The sequence below is a fragment of the Pseudoliparis swirei genome, chromosome 21, assembly GCF_029220125.1.
Source record: "Pseudoliparis swirei isolate HS2019 ecotype Mariana Trench chromosome 21, NWPU_hadal_v1, whole genome shotgun sequence".
NCBI lineage: Eukaryota > Metazoa > Chordata > Actinopteri > Perciformes > Liparidae > Pseudoliparis > Pseudoliparis swirei.
In genome coordinates, this window is record NC_079408.1 from 4,069,314 (window position 1) to 4,095,012 (window position 25,699).

The following is a 25,699-nucleotide window of genomic DNA, read 5'->3' on the forward strand; positions in this document are numbered from 1 at the left end:
GTATATCCATCTAACTATATATCCATCCTTATACATTCATATATCCATCTATATATCCATATATGATATATCCATCCACACATACACACACACACACACACACACATCCACACACTCTGGAGGCCTCACTCCCAGGGACCTTGTGGCCTCTTCTTGCGACAATATTCATCATTTAATTTGTGCGATGAGATTTTTATATTAGTTCCAGGGTTCTTACACATTTTAAACAATGCATTTCCAGGACGTTAAACCAGATTTCCATGACCAAACGGAAATCTGGTAGAAATGTAGAACATTTTGCGTCTTGAGAGCCTATGCCGGCTTATATTTTGAGCGTCTTTCTTTAAAAAACATATTAATTATTTAAAACTCGGCATAAATGAACACGTGATTATTTCAAATTTTCATGACTTTTCCAAAACGTTAAAAAGTTTTTTCCATGACTTTTCCAGGCCTGGAAATAAACATTTTAAAATTCCATGACATTTCCAGGTTTTCTATGACCGTGCGAACCCTCTAGTTATTAACGAACATGAGGTCATGATCTCCCTCCCTGAGAGGAGCGTTCAATACAAAAGGTTGATAGTTTTACAGATATTTATTTACTTGAGATCTAAATTACGGAAGAAAACTAGATTTAAATCTGGAAGTTGGTGCTATTAAAAAATATTTTTTTACAAAGAAGTAAACGTAAAACATCCCGTTACAAAATCACTGAATTAATTCTATTAACTCCATAGCTTGGGAACTCGTTTATATTCTTTCTTTACGGTCAAACATGATGGATTACAGCGTGAAGGATTAAATTACAGGCTTCGTTTGACGCTCACACAATATTCAAAAAACTACATGTTGCATTAAAAATGTGATTTCGGTGAGATGACGTCATATTTACAGATTTTTAAATAAGCAGAATGCAAATAAATGACGTGGAGACTCTAAATACTGCGTTAATGATTTATTGATTAGCTCGTGTGGCTTCCAAACATCCATCAGAACTGTAGAGGTGGGCGGGGCTTAAAATGGGACTGAAATATTGAGTATTACAGATGTCATATTTACACATTTATATCAAGAACAAAAGAAACGGTTCAGGACAGAAGTTAGCCTTTTGAAAACGAGTCGCTACCAGAACCTTCAACAAACACACACATAGTTCCTCTTTCAGTCTGAAATCTTCAACACACACAGACACACACATTCACACACACACACACACAGTTCATCTTTCAGTCGGAAACGGAGCCGCTGGAACTTTGAGTGGAACTTCTGGACGAGTTCCGTCCCCGAGCCTGGAGACACTTCTGAAAGTAAAGCACACGCAGTGAGAGGCAAGTGAGTGTGAGTGTGTTTGTGTGTGTTTGTGTGTGAGTTTGTGTGTGAGTGTGAGTGTGTGCGAGTGTGTGTGTGTGCGAGTGTGTGCGTGTGTGTGCGAGTGTGTGTGTGCGTGTGTGTGTACCTGCAGCTTGTTGTAGTGCCTCTGGCTGCCACAGTGCAGCTCCATGGCTGCGTTCTCCGTCAGGAAGAAGACGGAGCAGAGCTCACAGAAGAACCCCGACTTGGGGACCACGAACTCCTGACCTGCAGGGGGGCGAGAGGACGGTGAGACGGGGGGGGGACGCAGACGGGGAGGAGGTGCAGACGGGGAGGAGGTGCAGTCTCACCGAGGGGGTTGTTGGGTCTGAACGGCGGCAGCTCGGCGGGGGAGATGGAGCGAGACCTCTTGGCTGCCGGTCCTCCGGCCTCCGTCCTGAGTTTACTGCCACCTGAAGAAGAGAAGGAGTCACGAGGAGGTCACGAGGAGCATCTCAACGCAGAGAGACCTTGTTGTCGAGCTTCTTTTATGTCGTCTCTTAAAAAACAACAACTTTGCTCTTAAAATAAAAACATGCGCAAAAAAGAAAGCCTCATTCTTTTAGATCTGTGTACCTTTAATGTCTCCTCTGCTGCAGCCTTCCTCCTCGTCTCCTTCCTCCACACGTCCCTCCTGATCTCTGTCCAGCGGCGAGGAGGCGTCGAGTATGTCAGAGCCGGCCGGCTCCTCCTTCTCTTCTTCTTCCGTCTCGTCTTTTGCGGCCGCTTTTTTCCCTCTGGTAGATTTCCTCACTGCGGGAGAAGACAAGGAATCGGGTTAAGCAGACAAGAGAAAGGGAAACACTTTAAAGAAATCAAGAGCTACATATGAGTCTCACCAGGAGTTTGTCTGGTTCTCTTCTTGGCTCGTCCCTTTGTCTTGGTCTTCACGGCTTCCTTCACCTCCTCCTCCTCCTCCTCCTCCTCTCCCACTTCGTCCACCGTCACAAAGTTCATCCGTTCCTCTAGAACTGGACAAACAATGAAGGAGAGCATGAACTCCAATTGGAATTTATTTGTATCGTGTTGAATCACCTCGGATGCAAATGAAGTATCGTTCAAATATATCGCGCACCTGCGTCGTCGTCGTCGTCGTTTTTGCGTTTGGAAGATCTCGCCGTTTTCTCAGCGCGCTCTTCGTCCGGCTTCTCCTCCTCCGGCTTCTCCTCCTCCTCCTCTCCGCCAGCTCCGTCCAAAGTCACCAACGTCTAGAAGACACGAGGCGTCTTGAACCACCTGCATTTTGGTTTTTTTAGCTTTAAAAAATGTGTTAAAAAAATCTTGACTTTTACCTCTGAGTTTAAGAAGTCCACTGACTCCTCCTCCTCCTGGCTGGGTGGGTGGGGCTCTGGCGGGCTTTGCGCCTCCTTCCCGCCCTCTTCCTGCTCCTCTTCTTCTCCTATGAACTCATCCAGAGTGACGAGCGCCTGCATCTCTCCCTCCGTGATCTCTCCGTCCGACTCCTTGCCGCCCGGCGCTCCTTCCTCTGCAGTGTCGTCCGCTCCCACCTCATCCAGAGTCACCATCTCCTTGGGATCGACAGCCGCCTCCTTTTCCCTCCTTGATCCTCCCCCGCCGCCACCGCCTCCTCTACTGCTGCTGCGGCTTCGGCTCCTCCGCTCCGAGTCCCTGGTCCTCCTTTCCTCAGAGACCCTGGTCCTCCTTTCCTCAGAGCCCCTGGTCCTCCTTTCCTCCCGCTCCCTGGTCCTCCTGGCCTCTCGCTTCTCAGCGATGTGCCTCTCCTTGGCGGCGGCTTGTCGCTTCCTCAGCTTCTTCTCCTCCTCCTCGTCGGCGTCGTCCGGGTAGTTCTCCTCCTCGTCGCTCACCTCGTCCAGGCTCACCTGGCCGCTCGCGTCGCCGTCTTTTCCGGGCGACTCCGGTATGCTCTCCACTTCTACGGCGTCGGACACAAACGCCAGCGTGGCCGCGCCGGGCGCTTCTGCACTTCCCGACGCGGCAGACGGTTCGTCACCCGACTCCAAATCATCGACGATCTGGAACAGCGTCTCCTCTTCTACGACCGCCTCCTCCGCCTCCTCCGCCTCCTCCGCCTCCTCTTTCCCGGCCGGCGACTCTCCTCTCGGAGGAGGAGTCTCCTCGTTCGTCCCGTCCTCCGTGGTCATCGGCTGTTCTTGAACTTGACCGTCGTCCAGGGAATCAACGATGCAATACGTCGGCTCCTCCCCCTCCTCTTCCTCTTTTTTGGGCGACCCTTTGGGAGATTCACTCGTCTCGGTTTGGTCGACGGTTTCCGACGTCGACTCCGCGGGGGGCCGATCGTCCACCGCCTCGCCGCCCACGGAATCAAGGATCCGATAGGTCGCCTCCTCTTCGTCGGTCGCGTTCTTCGAGGCGTCTTTGTCGGCGTCTTTGTCGGCCTTCTTCAATGCGGAGCCGAGACCTTTCTTTGGCGTCTTGGCGTCTTTCTTGGGTCTTCCCCTTTTTTTGGGAGGGGGCGGATCAACCTGAACCACCTCGTCCTCAATGGAGTCGAACACCGTTGCCGGCGTGCTCTCTCCTGAAGGAGGCGCTCCCTCTTCCTGCTTCGGCGTCTTCTCCTCGAGTCGTTCCTGCGTTTGCCTCCGTTTCGTCGGCGCCTCCTCCGCTTCGCTTTTCTCGTTCGGAGCCTCTTTCTTCGGTCTTCCCCTCTTCCCTCTGGCGGGCCTCGGCGTCAGTTCGTCCACGGCGTCCTCTGGCGTTGCGGCCGCTTCAGTGAGATCCGACGGGCCTTTGTCCTCTTTCTTTCCTCTCGTGCTCCTCCTTCTCCCGGGTTCTGCGGCGGGCGCTTCTTGAACCGGTTCGTCCTCGACGGAATCCACGATCTTATACGCCGCGTCCTCCGCGACCTCTTTGTCTTTTTTAGAAACTCTTTTCGCCTTTCTCGTCGTCGCCTTCCCTCCCTTCCTTTTCCCTTTGCCGCCGGTCTCGGGCTCCGTCGTCGTTGGCTGATCTCCCACGGAATCGATTACCTGATACTCGTCTTCCTCTTCCTCCACGGGCCCAATGTCTTCTTTAGAGATTTGCTCACTGGAGATTTTGAGGTTCTGGCTCTCATCTTCCGCTGAATTAAGATCGTCAATTGAATCCAATATCTCAAAGGCTTCCGGTTCAGTCACATCGCCTTGTGGGTCTTTTAAAGCGTCTTTGTTCTCGGGGTCCGGAAGAGGCCGGTCTTCATTTGGATTATCCACGTCTTTGAAGGTATTGCAGGACTCCGCAGAGAGCAAATGGTCTTGGACTTCCTCCTCTTTTCTCTTATTCCCATCTGTGTGTTCACTCCCTGTATCCGACACCTGCAGAGTTTCTACATGACTCGTGTCGTGATCCTCAGACATCTGCTTCACGGTGTCCTCTTGAACCAGGTGATCGTCTTCCGGACCTTTGGCTGCTTCGCCTTCGGTAACGCTGTCCGACGCTTGGAGAGAACCGCCGATTTCCGCGTTAACCTCGTCGTTGACCTCATCGTCGACGCTCTCCGAGACCTGAACACCTTCGTCGTGCAACGCCTGGCCTTCTATAGGCGGGGCTTCAGAGCCACTGGCTTGGTCCCCATCCTCCATCGGTTCCTCCGTTTGACCATCAAGTGAATCAAGGATTTCCACATCTGTATCATCATCTCCTTTCCTTTCCTCTTTGGTTTCCTTCTGCTCTTCAAGTGCGTTGGCATTAATAGCGATCTCCGGACTCTGGGCGTGGCTCAACTCCAACCCCGTTTCCTGTTCCTGTTCAGGTGGAGGAACCTCCGGTGACGTCGTGGTTTCTGCAGCAACGCTTTCTGCCGGCGTGTCGTGGTTGGGCGTCGCCGCGGTGGACTCCGTGTTCTTTTCGTCTAGAAGCGGCTCGGAGCGACTCTCCGTCGAGACGGTCGTCACACCTTTCGGTTCTCGCTCAGAGGAGGACGAGCGGGTGCCGACACTGGGGGACTCTTTGGCCGAAGATTGCGTTGCATCGCCGAGGCCGGAGGGGGTTTCAGTGGGCAGTGGGGAAGAAGAGCGGGAGGTCTTACTGGCAGAGGCCGGGGGTTTGACCGGGGATGCGGCCGGCACAAGAGAGGACTTGGACTGTTTTGGCGACGCGGAGCTCGAGGAGACGTCTTTACTCGACTTGGACGAGGAGGACAACTTCGTTGCGGGTTGCCTCTCTTTTCTGGCCTTGGAGGTCGGCTTGGGCGAGGACTCGCCGCCGACTTCGTCCACGGTGACGAAGTCATCCATGTTGAAGTTCAGCTCATCGAAGCGAGAGGCGTCTGACGAGACGGCGACGCCGTCTGTGGAATCCTCCCGAGCCTGATTCGGGAACAAAGGAGGAATCAATCGGTTATCTTTCTTAAATCGAAATAAATAAAATGCAATGAAACACATTTATGACGCAATAATTTTGATGCATGAGATTGCTTATCTAACTGTTGAAAAAGGACGAGGGAGAAAATCCATTGACAGACTTTGACGGAATTATCTCATCAAGGTGAAAGGTCTCAGATGAAAGGTTAGAGGAGTGGGCACAAAGGAGACGTCTAGGTTTTTTGGGGAATAAAAAATAAAAAATAAACCTTTCTTTCTGGCGAGTTTTCAGCCGGAGCCGATCGAGAGCTCGCGCTGCTTTGGCTGGGGATCTAAAAAGAAGGATTTCCCAGATTATTGTTGCGTGAAATAAATTGGAAGATATTCATAATGCAGGGTGAAGGAGTTACAGCAATGGGTTGACGCAAATTTCAAAATCCTTGGTATCAAAGTAACAATTTTGTTGTTTTCTATTTATTTTGCATTTCATTTGATAACAAAAAGTGTGAGTTTCCATGAAAAACACAAAATTGTCTGGGTGACCCCAAACTTTTGAACGGTAGTGCTTGTCCTAAAACTCACAAACAGGGATTTCCATGTTTGCCGCCGTAATGTAACTGTCGAATAAGATAGACGAGCCTCACCTCCTTCTCCTCGCTCTTGGCGCTGCCCTCTCGGGTGAGCCTGTGTTTGCGAATCGCCACCGTGATGGCCTGGAATATGTCCGCGTTCATCAGAGGAAACGGTTTCTCGGGAACGCAGGCTGCGGAGCTCGAGGTCGTCGGCAACTCCTCGTCCATCATGTCTTCTTCTTCTGCATTCGACGCGTCTTCGTTCGCCTCGGGAGCCAAAGAGGTGTCCGCGGTAAACGGGGTTTCTGGTTTTTCAACGTCCTTCTTTGGTGGAAGGCCGCTGGCGGCGGCGCCGGCGGTCGGTCCGACTAGGATGGGCTCAAAAGTGCCGGTTTGCAGAACGATTTGTGGCTTGGTATCCGGCGGGTCAGACAAGAAGGGCGGGGACTGGATTTTCAAGGGGTTCATCTTAAAGATGGAGATCTCATTCAAATCTTGGAGACGCAGTTTAAGGGTCTTGAAACTAAAATACAAAAGGAGTCGTTATCACAACATGGATGAAGGACTTTATCATAGAAATAATAACATTTTCAAGTTCTCATGCAGTAACTCTCACTCTACCGGTCAAAAGTTTTAGAACACCCCCATTTTTCCAGTTTTTATTGAAGTTTAAGCAGTTCAGTGAATAACCTGATATGGTACAAAGGTCAGCGGCAAACTGCCAGAGGTTAAACAAAAGTTTAGGTTACCAGAAACTGAAAAATAATGTACATTTCATGGTTATACAAAAAGGCCTTTTTCAGGGATCAAATAATTAAGGGTTAACGACTTGCAGCTGTTCTGGAAGGAAATTAAACCTTCAAAGTTGATGCTCACGATTCCTCCAGGTGTCTCAACTTTAGTTGATTACTTGCAAACCTAAACCTGAGTGTCAAAGCAGTGGTGGGACAGAGTTACTACACCCTCTGAAGCATTATGTGCACAGTACTGCAGGAAGTCGCATATATTGCTCTTATAATTGAAAAAAAAAAGGCATTTAACAAAGGAAGACAGACCATTACAACCCTTAAAAGTGGAGCTCTTTCCTTTAGGGAAATTGAGGTGTTCTAGAACTTTTGCCCGGTCGTGTAAGTGATATAGATAACACATTCTCCATATAAGTTACTCATGTCCTCAGGCTGATGATGATTCAGGGCATCGTAGTGGGGCTGAATCACAACGTGAAGCATTTATCATTTAAAACCACGACAGTCGTCACGTTGACTATCACGCTTCGTCTCTCTTCAGAGGCTGCAAGAATATTTAAAAAATAATAATAATCACAAAGTGCTGTACTCACGACTCAAAACGCTTCACTTTACTCCTGGAGAGAGAAGAAGAAGAAGTGGGAGTGGCTTAGTTTAGTGGTGAGTAGTTAAGTGTACAGTAGAGGCAGCAGGAAGACCGACGACTCTTACCAAGCTTCGAGGTTCTTGAAGCTGTCCTTCGACAACGTTTTGTGTTTCTCCAGCACCTCGGCGACGCCGGCGGCCTCAACCATCTCGATGCAGATCTGAGGTGGAACGGAGGGGAGGGATGGAGAAGCATCCATCAGGCAAAAGCAACAGAAATATGTTTTAATGTGACAGAAAATCAATTCAATGAGCTTTCAACCTGCAGTAACCATCCTTTAGTCTAATGGTAACCTCCCACTTGTAGGTTATAGAGAAATACTTACATCTTGCGTTAAAGTCTTAGTTTTGGTTTTACTCGGGCTGTGATCAAAAAAATTATGTTTTTTTTTTTATTGTCTGTCACTGTTTTAATGTGCTACTAACGGAGATTTTTAATCACAATGAGGCCTTTTCTGGTTAAATAAATGTAAATAAATTAAATTAAATAAAGGTTAACAAAAGATATTAAAGAAAACACATTTAAATCCTTTGTATATTAAATTTAAGACGGTTTAATGTGGGTTTATTCGTCTTTCTAAGGCCTGCAGACATGCGCGGCGTTCTCTCAGCGCTTCTCGTACCCGGTTGGCGAGCGGCAGGAAGCCCACGAAAGGCGCAATGGACGCCACCACTTCCATCACCATGGCGATGATGTCCACGGACGTCTCGGTGGTCTCCACGCACAGCAGCCGCTCCCCCAGAGACGCCGGCTCTGGAATGCCCTGAAGGGCGAGAAACAAGGTCGGAGGTCAGGACTAGGGGTGCAGCAGAGGACCAATCAGTGACGAGAGAGCGTGGACTCACGGCGTTGCTCCACTTCATCATGGTGGAGTACATCACCTCCTGCAAAAAGATTTAAAATACACAAATTCCGTCAAAATACACACATTAAAAACACATTAAAAATCATGTAAATTATTATCATACACCAACAATACAAAGTTATCACAATACCCAAGTTCCGTGTTCTGTCATCTATTGTCCCATTTAGTTTGTTTCAGTGTTGGTATATATAAGATATTAAGGGTATTGTATCAAAGTCGTTTGTTATTTTTAATGGCGATTTTATGATTATCTGTTATGATTTTGTATTTTTTATTCTCAAGAAGGGAATTATTTTCAGCATTAATTGTAAATAAATTATGGGAACTTTACGGATGAAAAAAAAATTCCGATTGATGGCCGTCTACTTAAAGTGGATTATTCCATCTCAGAGCCCTGCGGGGGGGGGTTTCAGAATCATCTGAGAAGCAGTCGAAGGAAAGGAGAGGCGAAGCAGCTGTCAATCAAACTCTTACAGAAGCAAATCGGGTATAATATTAATAGTAATAATAATAATAATAATAATCTCGTCGTGAAAAGCCTTCAGTGTCATTCTTTGCTCTTCTAATAAAGCCGATGCATATCTGATGCCATTGCAGGACCGTTTCTATCCTCTGGAGGAGACATTCGTGCACCTGCCAGATCGATTTGGCTAAAGTCCGGACACAAAAGTCTTGAATTGTGCGAGGACGCGTGTGTTTCTTGGGATATCGAGTAAAAAAATCCCACCGCAGTGGCAGTACGGTCGTTATTCCTCGTGTCCTTCCTACCTCGTTGGTCGCGGGATGCATGGCCTCCAAGACAAAGTGCACAGTGAGCGCGGTGAGGTTTATGACCACTTGGCACCTCGTGTGATCTCGGACGAATTTCCAGCACGAAGTCCAGTCGTTGAAGAACACGAAGGCCTGGGGACGAAGAGGAGGAACGATTTAAATAGGACGATTACATTAAAAACGGTCAGTCACCCCGTTTTGAAAGTCCGCTTACCCTCCTCTGCAGAGGCAACACCACCACGTTGTAGTACAGGCAGTGGAGGGTCTTTTTGGGGAAATAGCGCCACACCAGCTTGGCCACGTCTTTGTGCTGGTAGTTTCCCACCGGCAGACCGGTCAACATGACGGTCGGGAACATGGCGCCGCGACTCGCCCTCTGGGAAGCACGACGTTCAACAGCACAACGTTATAATATATATATATATATATATATTTCCCATATACAGGACTGTCTCAGAAAATTAGAATATTGTGATGAAGTTCTTTATTTTCTGCAATGCAATTAAAAAAACAAAAATGTCATGCATTCTGGATTCATTACAAATCAACTGAAATATTGCAAGCCTTTTATTCTTTTAATATTGCTGATTATGGCTTACAGCTTAAGAAAACTCTAAAATCCTATCTCATAAAATTTTAATATTTCCTCAGACCAAGTTAAAAAAAAGATTTATAACAGCTGAGTGTTTGTCAAGGCTCAGGAAACCCTTGCAGGTGTTTCGAGTTAATTAGACAATTCAAGTGATTTGTTTAATACCCTACTAGTATACTTTTTCATGATATTCTACTATTTAGAGATAGGATATTTGAGTTTTCTTAAGCTGTAAGCCATAATCAGCAATATTAAAAGAATAAAAGGCTTGCAATATTTCAGTTGATTTGTAATGAATCCAGAATGCATGACATTTGTTTTTTTAATTGCATTGCAGAAAATAAAGAACTTCATCACAATATTCTAATTTTCTGAGACAGTCCTGTATAGATATATATTTCCCATATATAGATATAAATATGTATATATATATAAATATATTTCACATATATAAATATATATCACATATATATATATATATTTCACATATATATAAATATATTTCACATATATATATATAAATATATTTCACATATATATATCTTTCACATATATAATATATATATTTCACACATATATATATATAATATAAATTTCACATATATATAAAATGTATATATATATTATATACACATACATACACACAAATGTATGAATATATATTTATTTATATATAGACACATACATATATATATATATATATAAAGTTGAACTTAAATGGAAATGTACCTGAATGTCCTCCTGATAAGCGACCGTCAGGTAATCTTGGAATTTAAAAAAAGAAGAAAAGAACCATAAGCAGAAAACACTAAATCATCGACCGCCTCAAACATTTCATTTTAGATCCCGAAAAAGTCAAAATCTGCTCCCCCTTACTCGGGATGATGAACCACGGACTCCTGGTGGGGAAGAGGAAGGGGTGAGACTTCAGCGTGACCCAGAACGCTCCGATGGTCTGCGTCGGGATGCCGAACTCCTTCGTCGGGGCCATCGCCCCGGTAACGGCGTCCTCTGTGGGAGGAATCGCATTCATGGGGAATCTCGGCGCTGCTGTAAAAAAATAAAAATGTTATATTTCTTTAGATCTTTATCATTGGAACTATTGACGTGTGCGTTCAGGTCTCGCTTCAGGGGTCAGACACATGATGGGTTTACAGGACTTTAAAACAAATTTCCATTAACAAACGTTTTGTGAAATCTCTGGTTTTTAGACATTAAAAAGTGAGAAAATGTCGTATTTAAACGAACAATGAGAATTCCAAAGCATACAGTATATATATTGTGTAAATTGGCATAATAATCTAACACATTTCCATGACTTTTCAGATTTCTTTTTTCAAGGACTTTTCCAGGCCTGGGAATAACCATTTAAACATTCCATGACTTTTACAGGTTTTCCATGAACCTACGAACCCTGGAAAGAAACATTCAACTCTCACATGTTATGATGGTATGGCTCTCTTTAGGACGTATATTTGTATTTATATTTAAGTTTTTTCATCAGGGTTCATACACGTGTTTACCAATAGGGTTTCCAGAACTTTAAACCAAATTTCCATGACCAAATATTTTGTGAAAAACTCGATGTAAATATGAAAAGGTGAGAAAATTTCGTATTTAAACAAACAAAGAGAATTTCAAAAGCATACATGACACAAATGAATGAGAAAATAGTAGAAGAATACATTTTGTTTTGTTTTTTGTATGCCGGCTTATATTTTGAGCGTCTTTAAAAAAAATCATATTAATTATTTCAAACTCAGCGTAAATGAACATGTCATAAAACATTTTTCCATGACTTTTCCAAAACTTTGGGGCTATATATTTTTTTTCACGGACTTTTCCAGGCCTGGAAATAACTATTTTTACATTCCGTGACGAACCCCGTCGCTTTATCGATTATCCCGTTAGACGTTTGTGTGAACTCGAGTAAAAAGGGGGATGAATTCCAACGAGACACTCACGTTGCAGGAGAACACGGCCGAGCAGCGGCACCTTCATCCGGTAGATCCTGTGAGGGGGGGGGCGCCTCAGCAGACTGTACCAGACGCCGAGCCGATCCGCGTTGAAAACCGACTCGAACTCCACGAAGACCTGGAGGGCGTGAACACGCGCGGCGAGTCAGAACGACAGGAAGTCCATTTTTTAAATGAAAGAAACAGACGCGCTCGCCGGCCGGTTCGGACCTTGTTGAGGAGGGGAAAGAAGTTCTTCACGGATCGGATTGTCTTCAGAGTTATTCTGAGTTCCTTGATCTCGCTCCAGGTGATGTTCTTGATCAGGATGATTTCGGACTCATTTTGGATTGGGTGCTGCATCAAGAAACAAGAAGTGAACATACATTATGCAGTTTTTTAAAGTGAAAGACAATATATCTTAAATACAGTGAAGCGACATTAACGACTTGTGTTAAAGCCAAAGTGGAGCTAAGAAAAAGGAGAAGGCGTGTGTGTGTGCATGCATAATACTTGAGTCAGTACTTACATAATGCAGCAGCTTAATCATGGATCTATAAAAATAGAGCTAAAACCGAAAACATCAGTTTTAAAATACAAAGAAAACATTTACACAACTTGCTTCTCTCACCGCAGACCGTGTGTACATTTCATTTGGGCTTTGATTTTGATAAAGATCTGAATTTGTTGAAAAGGTCGGGATCAGTTCACTAAACACATTTGAACTTATCTCAACGGATGTTTTATTATTCTGTGTTCATCAACAGAGGAACTTTTTTTATAAATATGCATGGTGTATTTATTATTTCTTCAATAAAAGGTAGTAGTAGAGTAGTTTCCGTGCTTACCGGCGTCTTCCCAAAGTCGTTTGCGATAATACTGCATCGGATTCTCTTCCCTTTGAAGAAAAGGCCCGGCTTCGCGTCGGCCTTCACGAGCTTCAGCGCTGCCTCGGCTTCCACCATGAGGACGAAGGCCTGAGGAAGATCAGACAAAGACATTACTACGTCTATTCAAGTGTTCACGGAACCTCACCATTTTCATTTCCCATAAATGAAATATATATATATATAATATATATTTCGCACATATATATATAATAAATACATATATAAAATAAAAAATCTCAAGATAAATGATCCCTCAGGGTGTGAAGGAAGAAAAAAAGGCATTACTTACTACAAATCTTTCAAATATATATATATATTTCACACATATATATATATATATCATATATATATATATAAAAAATATATTAAATATATATAAACAAATATACATCTATATTAAATTAAATATATATATATATATTAAATTAAAAATAAGAGGTATGGATAAATCTCAAGATAAAAGATCCCTCAAGGTGTAAGTTCATCACCTGTAAAAAATAAAAAATAAATGGAAAGGTTGCGAAAAATTCAAGAAAAAAGGCGACGCATGAAACACGAAAACGCAGACCATTTGACTAAAAAGCAACATCTGAAACGTGCGATTAATAAACCAAAACTAACATTGCACGCCTGAGGAAGAATGTAGATGCTGTCTTCTGCATATTTAAACCCAAACGGCGTGAGCAGCTGGACGAGGTCTTGCTCGGTGTAAGGGACGGTGTCGTAGTCCGGCAGGTTGCTGATGTACAGCGGCCTCTGGCGGCGTCTTCTAAACTGGGAAGATGAAAGAGAACGGGGGAGTAAATAATTGAAAAAAAAAGAGAAGGTAGTAATGGTTTCTGTTTGTTAATCGATTCACCCTCGCTTGAGTAAGATAACGCGGAACCCTTTCTGCTCATTCTGAAAATGCTGAAATCAGTCAAAAAGCAATTTTTAGAAGACCCAAAGATCCTTTGAACAATATTACAAAAAGTAACAGCCACAGAAGATACCTGCATCCATATATAGTGATGAAAACTACATGTGAACATTTAGCACTAATACAAGTGATTTGTGGAAACTTGCCTTTGTCAGCAAGCAGTTTTTCAGGTTGAAGCACGCTGAAGGAGAAACAAAATATATGACACAAAATACAGAAAGATGGGGAATTAAGACGATCAAGACTTTGTCTTAAGACTGCTTACATAATTTCTTAACGAAGTGTTTCTTGGTGATCATATCCCCAAAGGTGATAAAATCACCGCCCAACTTCGCCACGGCGTCGCTGGAGCTTTTTGCCGCCTGCGTAGTCTCGCTCGAGCTTCCCGCCTTCACAGCCGCGTCGCTAGAGCTTCCCGCCTCCTCCTTCTCGCTCTCCGGCCCCCGTGCCGCGGACTCTGGTTCCGACGGGGTGCTCTGCCGGAGGAGGAGGGGCGTCGGCGACGTTCCGGTCGGACCCGCATCGTTAGCCGGTCGAGTCTCCATGGACTCGTCTGCTGCGGCCTCCACGGTTGTCGGTTTTTCTCCTTCCTCTGCATGACTTTGGACCTCCATGGGGTCTTCCATTTCAACTCCCACCTCACCGACCTCCATTGGTTCGGCGTCACCCAGTACTTTTTCAACAACCTCGGCCACGTCTTTCGGCACAGCTTCTCGAACCTCGGATTCGGATTCTTTCGGGTTCGAGCAGGACTGATCGGTCGTGGACTTGGATCCCGGTGATGCTTTTGCCTTTCCAGATTCTTTCAGATCCGGCTGATCAGTCGTGGACTTGGATCCTGGTGATGCTTTTTTCTTTTTAGAATCTTCTAGCTTTGGCCGATCAGTTTTGGACTTGCTTCCCGGTGATGCTTTTGTCTTTTCAGATTCTTTTAGGTCCGGCTGATCAGTCGTTGACTTAGATCCCGGTGATGCTTTTTTCTTTTTAGAATCTTCTAGCTTTGGCTGATCGGTCGTGGACTTGGATCCTGTTGATGCTTTTTTCTTTTTGGATTCTTTCTTTTCGGATTCTTTCAGGTCCGGATGATCAGTCGTGGGCTTGGATCGCGATGATGCTTTTTTCTTTTTCACAGGTCCCTTACCAGGCAGCTTTCCTGTTTTTTCCGTTTTAGTCATCGGCTTGGCCGAGCCGATTTTCCCTTTTAGAACAACGCTTATTTCACTTTTACTTTTGCCAGTTGGACACTTTTTGGTGAGTTCTGCTTGAGACGTGTGAGGCAGAAGAGGAGGATCTGGAGTGGGTGACAGGAGAAGGACCTCTGTGGAGTCATCAGATAGAGGCATGGTAGGCGGAATTTGATTGGGTGTCGGGAGAAGGGTCTTTTCCACGGTATCGGACGCGTCAGGATTGCTGTGAAGAAAAGAGTTTACATGGATCATGCCAAAGAAAATTTAGAAATTCAAGGTAGAAAGTCAACGACACAGTTGGACTAAACCTCACACGTCGAGATCCTGATTACTTACAAACAAATTCCAGCAGCGACTGAATATTTACAGTAAAATATATTGACAAAAGAAAAACATTTCTTACGTCTGTTGCTCCTTAGAAACAGCCTCCTGGAAACAACCAAAGAATTAGACACGTTATTTCAGATTAATCTTATAATTGACAGTGTGAATATTTGGGCGAACAGATTTTGAGGACTGAAAGTCATTTGAAAAGCAAAAAAATACTCTGGAAATATAAACGGATGTTGAGCGATAGTGTTGCAGCTGCTCCGTTACAAGTTCAATGTTATCAAATATCTGCCTTTTTGTTAAGAAATGTCCCGAAACACAGCGAAGAAAAAGAAGGATATAAAAGGAAATATTTACCTTTCTTTCATCTCCCTCTTCCTCAGCAGGGGGCTCCGGCTGTCAAAAGGAAATCTCAGATGAATTGATACGTTACATTAAAGTAAGAAAGCTTTCACTCGTTGGAAACACCAAATGCTTATCGGTAATGTTTGCCCGCCCTCTAGTGGACAGAACATATAACAAGTAGCATCGACAATACACAAGCTTTGTGCACACGTAGTAAACAACAACGAGACAACAGCATCAATGAGATCACAAATATGATGAAGCAATGAAATTAAAATTGGAATATAGAGGAAGGTCAACCACACTACAGCTGACAAATATTACACAGTGTATTACCTTGGAACTGCCCACTTGGATTATATGTCCCTTCACTTCGAGGCTCTTTAGTCTTTTCAAGGCGTTTGCGTCTTCATCTTTCTCGAATCTCACGAGTACCTACATGTGCACACACACACACACACACACACACACACGTTTGATTGTCAAGAACAACATTTAGCCAGCGTCACTGAAGCTCGAATAGCACAAAAAGGGCAAAACACGAGCACGTAATAAAGCCGCTCTCTATACATACCACACGTTTGGACCGGAACAGAATGAGCGCCGTGGTTTTCCCGAAGGCCTCCACGGCAGCTTGCATGTCGTCGTGAGTGATGTCATAAAAGACAGACGACAGTATCACCTCGTTCGGTTTCATCATTTCATCAGGCTGAGCAAAGAGAGAGAGAGAGAACGTCAAACTTTAGACCAACTATAATGCATCGGGGTTATTTTTGTTGTTGTGTCGATTCATCGAAGCAAATTTTCATCTCCAATCGCCGGGCAGGACAACACAACAGAGGATTCCTATCATGTCCTCTCTAACTGGAGTGATGGAGCAAGACAGTATTGGTTTTCTGGATAAAAATGTCACACACACACACACACACACACACACACACACACACACACACACACACACACACACACACACACACACACACACACACACACACACACACACACACACACACACACACACACACACACACACACACACACACACACACACACACCTCGCTGGGTTGCAGGGGTTTGGTGTTTGCTTTCGAGGGCGTGGAAGAAGACGGGGTGAAGGGCTCTTTCATCTTGGCCAGCTCGGCCATTAAGGCCGGCGCCAGAGTTTTGACCACGGTCTCCAGGTCAGACTGTTTGGACAGAGACTGGACCGCTAGAGGGACGAAGACGGGGAAATAGAAAAGAGCGTCGGACGAGGAGAGACAGCGGCGTGAGGTGGTTGCAGAGATCATGTCATCGTGAAGAGACCGTAGCTTTCTTACTTCACCGGCGGTGATCGTATTCTCTGACATCTACACAAGTGACGAGGTTACCTTGAACGCGAGACAGCGGCTAAAGTCTTGAAACACGTTTGATTGGCAGAGTCTCAAACCTGAGGTCTCCATCAGTTTCTTGACCAGGTTTTCTGTGGTGCTGTGCTTGGGCGGCCGTCTCTCTGCAGTCATCTTGGCGCGTCGGGAGGCGTGCCTCTGGGCGCGGATTTCAGCTCGCCTCCTCACGTCCGGCGACGACCGCTCCGCCGCTCGCCGTTCGACGCTCCGCCGCTCGACGCTCCGCCTCTCGACGCTCCGCCTCTCGGCGCTCAGCCTCTCGGCGCTATGCCTCTCGGCGCGTAGTTGGGCGCGCCGCCTCGACTCCGGCGACGGCCGCTCGCCGTGTCTCCTCGACTTTGGCGACTGCCGCTCGGCGCTCCTCCCCGACGGCGACCGCCACTCGGCGCGCCCCCTCCTCGACGCCGGCGACAGCCGCTCGTCGCTCCAGCGCGACGGCGACCGCCTCTCGGCGCACCAACTCGGAGACGAACGCCGGTCGCATCTCCTCCACGACGAGGACCGTCTGTCGGGGCTCCACGAAGGCGACCACTGGCCCTTGAGAGTTGTGCGGTTGTACCACGGGGAATTAGAGCGAGAGCGAGACCGAGACCTGGCGAGAGAACGGACCAAAGCCAACGGTTAATATGGCACGAGATATTCCTCGAGGTACAAAAGGCTAAAAAAGGGATTAAAAGATGTATTTCTGTTGTAGGAGTTAAATTATGGAATAATGTTGAAATAGAAGTAAGAATGGTGAACTCCTTTTTGTTTTTTAAGGGAATTATTTATAAAAAAATACTTGAGTTATAAATGTTATTAACAACGGATTAATTATGGAAGATATATGTGGTAGTATATATAAATATATTTTGTTTTTTTATCTTGTTTATTGTTTTTTTTGTTTTATTTTCTTCTTTAATTTATATTAATTTTCTGATTTATTTTGATTTCAATTTAGGATAGAAATTTATAAGCATTTTTTTGCTTCTACCTATACCTTTTCAGTCTTTCGCTTTTGTATATTTTATAGGATAATATTGTTTTGTATTTGATTTGATTGACTGAAAAAAAAATACAAACAAAAAAATTCACGTGAAGCACCACAGACCTGCGATTGCCTCTGGAGCTGTACGGCGATCGCGACCGACGGTACCGGCGGGGGCTCAGCGAGCCGGATTGGGAGCGGCTTTGATGGCGGCGCCGGTAGGTCGAGGGCGCGGCACCTTTACCCCTGGAGGAAGCCGTGAATGTGGAATGCGTTGTGAACAACGGGAACGCAACGTCTTCCCGTAATCGACGGGGGTACGACCGATCGGATGCATGCTAGCCCCCCGGAGCGTATCACACTTACCCGAGTTCAATCTCACCATCCCACAGTGGGTATCTGTTGAAGGGAACAAATGAAGCACACCGATTAACAACACCGTAGAGGCAACGTTTTGAGAACGCAGAGGACAGCAACTAGAAAAAGGTACCTAGAAGAACCCTGTTCTTCTAGGTACCTTTTTCTAGTTGCTGTAGTCAGAACATCCATGGGTTCAAGAGACCCTTCGAGACACACGTTACAACTCCTGCAGGACGTTATGCTGCTTTAGGGAGCCGGGTGACAGTCTTAGAACCACTTGTCTTCCCCGTCCAGTGTTTCCCCAAACTGTGGTCGAGTATTTGTGGAATTCCAAGAATTGCGACGATTAGCAAAAAGTAACAAACTCTTTAAGATCGGTAAAAGGACTGACTGTATTCGGAGGATTTTGCAGTTCTCAAGGTGGAGGCTGGTGTTCTGGTGGCAGATCCAGTCCTAGTGGTCGGAAACAACAAGGACAGCGTTAGAAAGGCCTCGTCATCAATACAACCATCGGTTATTAACTCTTCTTTTGATGGTCTGACAACAGATGATCCGTTTATTCAAAGTTACAGCGGCGATAAAGAAACCGTCGAGTCTCTCAAGTGTCCAGTTCAATTCTCCTGCCCTGGTGTCCAGTTTGAGGCGACGTGGGTTGACATTAAGAGTCTTTAAAAAAAATATATCTTCAGTCAAAAGCATCATCCGAGGTACAGGAACAATCTCGAGCCCCGAGCAAAGAGCAGTGGCTTTGATTCCATCACACATGAAAACAAGGATCACATGGACAAAATCATTCAGGAGGTGACATCCTTTAGAAGATGTTTCCTTCATAATTACGGCAGACATTTGGTCAACAACTCGTTATCATGAAATATCAACAAACATAGGAGTGCCGGTAACAAGCGATCACAATTAAGAGTTCTCCATCGAGTTCTTGGCGGTGGAAGGTCTGGTTCTTCGGTCCTGTGCCGTGGCAGAAAGTCTCCTGAAGGTCATCTCGGCATAGGTCACCGTCAGTTACCAGGTACCAGGGCGGCACACACACACACACACACACACACACACACTCACAGGTGAGACCGCTAAAGTGGGCGGGAAGATGTGGAAACATCTGGCGGGGGATGGTGGTTCTTGTCTTTTTTTGTTTATTGGACAACATTTTAAATGGGATGTCTCAAGGAAGCTGAATGCCGATTGTGTGTGACGGTGGTGGATGGTTGTGGATGGAATATTGGTGGGATACAGAGATCATTCCATATATAGACACCAATACAACAAAAATGTACATCTACAGTGGAATATTAAATCAATGCAGGTAACAAACTGCATTAATTCCAATAGTAAGAAGAAGAAAAAGATATAAATCACACAACTAGGGATGCACTGATCTCACTTCTACAGTCCGAATACCGATATCTTGGCTTTGCATATTGGTTGATCAATACCAATGTTTTATGAACGAGTTGTTCGGCTCACTGTCTGGGACACGATTGGGAACATCAGGCTTGACCTAAACATTGCTTTCCCAACTTTGTTCAATTTAGTTTTTCAAAGAAATGCAGAGATAAAAAAATATATTGAAACGTTATTCATAAAAAATTATGGTATTGTCAACAATAGCCAATCTAGCTATTCAAGTCAGTATCGTCAATATCCACCATCAGTATAGGAGTCAGAGCATCTCTATACACAACAACTGGTTCATAATATTTTAACGGAATATACAAGGTGGGATGTGGGGGCAAAAACTGAGCCGGAAAGGAGACGGTCCACTTCCATCCTCCCCTGATGCACAAGTTCTTCAGATGAGCAGATTCTTGCTGGTCAGGTCTTCTCGGCCATCGGCTCCATTTTCAACAACCGTCCCAGAAGTCGTTTAAATCAAATTATGCTACGATCACGGTAAACGGTAATCGTCTTGTACCAATGACTTTCTTATTAATTATTTTCATCTGTCTAAACTGGCCAATGATGTACTCACTACAGTTTTAAGTCAGTCAAAATCACTGTGAACTTGGATTACAGAAACCAAAAACAGCGTTTTGGTCAACAACAAAAAAATACAACTTTGTATAAAGTACACGGAAAGATATATATATATTTTTTACATTTGCTTGAAAGTATCGCATGTAAACCAAATCCACCAGTTTCCAGAAACAGTGAAAAAAATACTTGAACATTTTAGAATGAAAAAAAAAGACATTTTAGATCTTGTAATAAATCACCCACCAATTCCAAAAAGGGAGAGAGAGAGAGAGAGAAAACAGAGTGCAGACTTCCACTCACCTGCATACGAAGACACTCTCTGCTACACAGACAACAGGTATGTGGAAAGACTCTCGGCGAGGCCGCGGCATAATCATGCATCATGGCCGCCGTCGGCAGGTGGGCGGCGACCACCGCCGCCGCCGCCTCCGAAGTCGTCTGAATGCTGGAAGGCGGTATCCGGTGGATGAGGTTCATCAGATCCGAGATCGACCCTGGAGGACCGACGGCGGGGGGAGGGCCGACAGGGAACCCCGGGCGCTGCATGGCATCGGCGACGTTGGGCATGCGAGATGGAGGGGGAACCAATTTCGCCGGAGGAAAATACGAAGGCCACTGCTGCTGCACCGCCTGCTTATGAATCTGCTGCACCGCCTGCTGCAACTTTTTCATCTGCTCAGCAACGGTTGACCCTTGCCCGGGTTTATTACCCTGGTTCTTATTGGCCCCGGTGTAATTACTATCCACGACCACAACGCCAGGCCTGGCAGGGTTTGCACTGTGGTACAAATTGGAGGGCGGTGCGATTTTCGCTCTTTTGCGGCGATCTACCTTCGGTTTCTTCAAAGCTTTGGGGGCGGGTTTGGGGGCTTCGCCCTTGACTCGGATGTCCGTGTCTTTCCGAAAGGAAGGGTTGGCGACATTCGGGGTTTGCGATGGTTTGGTAGGAGCGTTGCTCGTGGCGGCCACGAAGCTCGACTGCATTGAACTGTGCAGAGAGCCGACACCGGAAACGGCACGGGAAAAACCAGAGGCACTGCTTTTCACCTCCTTTTTTGCCAGAGGTGGTGGCCCTTGCCTGCTACTACTGTAAGTGTCCGTCGGCAACATGCTTCCACTCCCACCGCTGTTATCCCGACTGCCACTGGTCCTTCCGATCTCGTCCGCAGCCCCTCCGGTGTATTTGCCCGTATGTCCGTAGTCAATGACGTTACTCAGCTGGCGACCGGCGGAGGAAATGTCGTCCTGGCGCATCCCTACCCCGTCCGGCTGACTCATTCTGACGGGCTGGGGTTGGGGGCAGGGTTTCGACTGAGCCGCGGTCGTAGCCCTCTTGGTCTTCTCGATGCGGATTTGCCGCAGGATGAACGGCAGGTTGGCGGGCGTGATCTGCTCCTCGGGGTACGAGATGAGATGTTCCAGGTCCTCTTTTTCAAGTCCAAAATGCAAAAGGATGTTCGAAGCCGATTCGGATGTGTACTTGGCATCCGTGAGGGCCGCCAGCTTGACCGACAACGAAGGGTCGAAATCGGCCAACCCCGGAATCGGCGGCATCACACGCTCTCTTTCACCGGAGCCGATGGGCCTTCCATCGACATCGCTCGAATAGTTGGACGAAGGAGGCGGCGAATAAAACGTAGAGGGTTTGGCGGCAGTCGACTTTTCGAAGTTGGATGACCAGTCCGAGGAGCTACCGCCACTTTCAACCCCCGGGTATCTGTGTCCGAAAGAGGCAGAGGCCGAGGACTTTGGCTGAGGGTAGGATATCAGCCCTGTGGTTGAGGAGAGACACTCCCTTTGAGTGCTCGTAAATCGAGAGTCCATGGGCTGATGCACAGGTTTGCCGTGATGCCCGGCCTCCTCTCTGGCTCGACTAATATGCATGTCTATAGACCTCTCAATGTTCTGGTCCATTACGGCCCGACTCTGCTCAGGGGGCCTGTAGCCCATCAACTGGGGCAGCAGCATCTGAGGCATTCCCCCAGAGTTGGCAGGAGTCACCGAAGAAGGTCCAGAGGAGCTGAATCCGGTCCCGGAGGAGTTGAATCCAGTCCCAGAGGAGTTGAATCCGGTCCCAGAGGAGTTGAATCCGGTACCAGAGTTGAATCCGGTCCCAGAGGAGTTGAATCCAGTCCCAGAGTTGAATCCGGTACCAGAGTTGAATCCGGTCCCAGAGTTGAATCCGGTCCCAGAGTTGAATCCGGTCCCAGGGGAGCTGAAGCCGGACCCAGGCCCAAGGTGAGCCAGTGGCAGCCGGGGGTCCCTCCCCGGCTGCCCACTGGAGGGTCCATACTGACCCTGAGGGGCTCGTTGGTTCCCAGGAGCATAGGGGTTGAACTGGGGATTGGACATGGTGTTTGCGATCTTCAGAAGGTTGAGGAGATTGATGGCCGCCGCAGTTGGGCAGGGGGACGTTGCGGATATGTAGGCGGCGAGCGAGTTGGGGGTCAAGGTTGCGGCTCGGCTGCCGACAGCCAGAGCATTGTTTATCTGCGTCACCGCTAGCTGGGCTTTGAGTTGAGCCAGGCGCAAGGAGGCCGCCTGCTGGCCGAGCAGCAGCGAGCTCCTGCGGAGCCCTCCGAGTAAGGGTCTCGCTCGGGGCCGTGGAGCGGGAGAGGAAGAAGAAGAAGAAGAGGCACAGCTCTCTGGTGGCAATGCAACGCTGAAAAGTGAGAAGAAGAAAAAAAGAACAACAAAAAAACAGAACAAAGGAGGGGGTTATTGGAGGGGATTGAACTTCAGCATCTCGGATTGGTTAAATTCATCATCGGGGTGGTCTGGTCTGGTCCACCCTGGGGCCGTCGGACACGCGTACATTCAGTCCATTTCACTTCAGGGAAAGAGCAGCAGCAAAAGGAAACAACATCGATGACAGAAAACAAGGTCACATCCAGAATAGACACCCCATGTTCATCTCTGGTGGAAACAGTGGATTGGAGACTGGAACCAGCAGACAATTCACATTGGAAAAACACAAACAGGCCAGAACCGCAAGTTCCATTTCAGGAGGCGACCAATCATACTGAGAGGATGAAGACAATCCTGAAAACATTGCAGTTAATGCTGGTAATGTATAAATACAAAGATATAGAACACTATATGGTAGGTGGTAAGTCATTTCGGAGTAACCGTACAGCTCGCTCTGTATTGTCGTCAACTAATTTGCTGAGAACACTGATAAAAGGAAAGTTGAGAGTCTCAGAGAAAAGCAAACGAGTGCCGAGGCCAAAATTAAGGCTCCATTCACACTTTTCCATTTCAAACTCCTTCCTTTTCGGTCGTCTTAAGCCGCGTTCGCACCAAAAGCACTGCGAATATTCGTCAAAGTTGAAATATTTGACGACACTTGAGGCAATTTTGGTGTGAACGCAGCATTAAACTCTGGAGTAGCATCAACAAGAAGATCTTCAGTTCTAAAAACGGAAACGTTGTACTGGGGAAGCTTTACGACACCAGTTACAGAAAGTAAGCCTAACTTCTGTTTGGGGGCCGGTGGCAGCGCCGGATCCAACGCTACCCCCCTTCCCACAAAGCTACCCGGCAACAGCAACCGCCATCCAGAAGGTATATCTGTGTTTTGAGGGAAGCAGCGCTATCTCAGACACACACACAAGGCGTTGGCCAACTTCAGCCCATCAGACATCAGGATGGTCTTGTTGGTGTATTTCAACATTGTGGATGGATCTTCTAAATACTGCGCCCCCGTTATCTGGAGTCTTTTGGGGTTCTTCACACACCGACAGCCTAGTTTTGATTATTTGAGGGCACACAAGTCAGATGTTTGAACACCTTCACCATAGCTATATCTTTGGGAGATTCCCTCCCACCCATAGACCGCATGTACGACGTAGACGTGGTCATCGTGACATCACCCGTTGGTTTGTGGACCGCCGCTGTGAAGACTAGAGTTCGCAGATTTTTGCAGTCACCATCTTGACTTTTTGCAACCAATGAATGAAAGTAAGCCCGCCCTAAAGCACACCGACTAATGGACCATAATCTACTAAATGAACATCATGCTGCATTGAAGACTTGGAGCTAGAGTGAGAAATACTCTGACTTTTACTATTACACTGATGAACTAGAACGGGCACTCGGTAGCATATCACAAGATTGGGCATTGAATTATGAACATTTTGGCATTATTTGCATGCCAATTAGATAACAATTTACCGCGCTTTGGTAAAAAGAAGATGTTGACCTTTTCATGACCTTGACCTTTGACCCGATCGATCCCAAAATCTAATCAAATGGTGCCTGGATAATAACCAATCATCCCACCAAATTTTATGCGATTCGGTTTAATACTTTTTGAGTTATGAGAGTAACACTCATACAAATAAATAAATTAATTAATAAATACACAGTGATCAAAACATAACCTTCCGCATTTTCAATGCGAAGGTAATGAGGGATTAATCAAGTGAAAAGTAGTCATTTTATCATTGACTTCTATACAACCAGACTTATTGTCGCCCCCTGCTGGTCAGTGGAGATAATGCATGTTTTAAGACATCGACTCTGGATTAACCACTCTGGTCCTTTCTCACTTCTCAATTGTGAGCATCCTCAATTCCTTTCCTCGACTCCTCGCGTATCAGAAGGCAGATACGAGGATTGTAAACATGTCAGGAAGCCTGATCATAAACGCAGCGGACACAATAAGGTAGCAGCCGTGGTTTGAGATCATCACGTCTGTGTGTCACGACGCTTATATTTGTTTACGTGTGCCGTAAACACTTCTGCGAAGGACACTCCGGTGTCTCCTCGCCCGTGGGGCAAGCCTCCTCGATCCTCGAGATGTATTATCGGACATTGGGAAATGCTAAAGACCCATGAGAGTAGAAAAACTGAAATAACACATTTAACTAACTTTTCAGCGTTTTTGTATGCACATGTTGGTAAATGAACGTTATCACAGCCTTTTATATAACGTTATAAACAAGCAGTGCTCTTCGGCCGCCTTAGTTCGGGCCCAAAAGGAGCTAAGAGGCTTAACTGGCGTGCTCCTTGCTAGCAGGCCCGAAACGGAGCACTTCACGAGGGCCCCGGTGCAAACGAACGTTTCCACCCGAGTTTCAGACGTTAAACACGGGAAGAAGCGGAGTGGTCGCGCGGTGTTGTTGTTGATGTCGCATACCTTGCGTTATTTGAGAATAGTTCACGTCTCTGGTGCGTTCCGGCTCATCTTCGGGAGATCAGCGGGCAGCAACTCCTGGATGAAAACGTTTCTCTGCGACGGACACTTCCGGGTTTGGTGTCCCGCCTTCAGAGTAAAAGCACGGACTTTACGAGTGAACTAACATCAAGGTTCTGCGATTAAACATATTATTTTAGTCAAGAAAAAAATATAAATATGTATATTTATGATACATATATAAATATATGTATACATGCATATATTTATAAATATTTATTTTTTTATCATAAATATATATATATTTAAACTTTTATTACAATATGTATATATGTAACGGAGTTAGAAATGCATTCTGTCCTTTCTTGTTTTCAATTTGTTGTATTTCATTTTTGTTTGTTGTTCAACAA

General features: G+C 46.0%; 1 protein-coding gene across 3 annotated transcripts; it reads right to left on the bottom strand.

Moving 5' to 3' along the window:
• Positions 1-943: 943 nt before the first annotated feature.
• LOC130211600 (uncharacterized) lies at positions 944-25,388 on the bottom strand. Of its 3 annotated transcripts, none has more exons than XM_056442440.1 (35): positions 25,293-25,388; positions 20,453-22,814; positions 18,558-18,619; positions 18,173-18,205; positions 17,930-18,052; positions 16,881-17,431; positions 16,507-16,661; positions 16,026-16,160; positions 15,788-15,886; positions 15,464-15,502; positions 15,180-15,205; positions 13,855-14,999; positions 13,736-13,770; positions 13,292-13,444; positions 12,629-12,757; positions 12,310-12,348; positions 12,012-12,137; positions 11,790-11,919; positions 10,702-10,872; positions 10,555-10,589; positions 9,448-9,609; positions 9,231-9,365; positions 8,443-8,481; positions 8,220-8,360; positions 7,663-7,757; positions 7,545-7,568; positions 6,278-6,728; positions 5,903-5,965; positions 2,646-5,639; positions 2,429-2,561; positions 2,193-2,324; positions 1,930-2,106; positions 1,665-1,766; positions 1,460-1,581; positions 944-1,304 (listed from the first exon to the last, which is right to left on the bottom strand). In XM_056442440.1, the coding sequence occupies exons 2-35, from the start codon at positions 22,502-22,504 to the stop codon at positions 1,230-1,232; spliced, it is 10,083 nt and encodes a 3,360-aa protein (XP_056298415.1). In that variant the 5' UTR covers positions 22,505-22,814; positions 25,293-25,388; the 3' UTR covers positions 944-1,229. The 3 variants fall into 3 exon arrangements, with proteins under 3 accessions (XP_056298415.1, XP_056298414.1, XP_056298416.1); XM_056442439.1 differs by having other exon boundaries at positions 10,702-10,875; XM_056442441.1 differs by lacking the exon at positions 5,903-5,965 and having other exon boundaries at positions 10,702-10,875.
• Between the last annotated feature and the right edge of the window lie 311 nt (positions 25,389-25,699).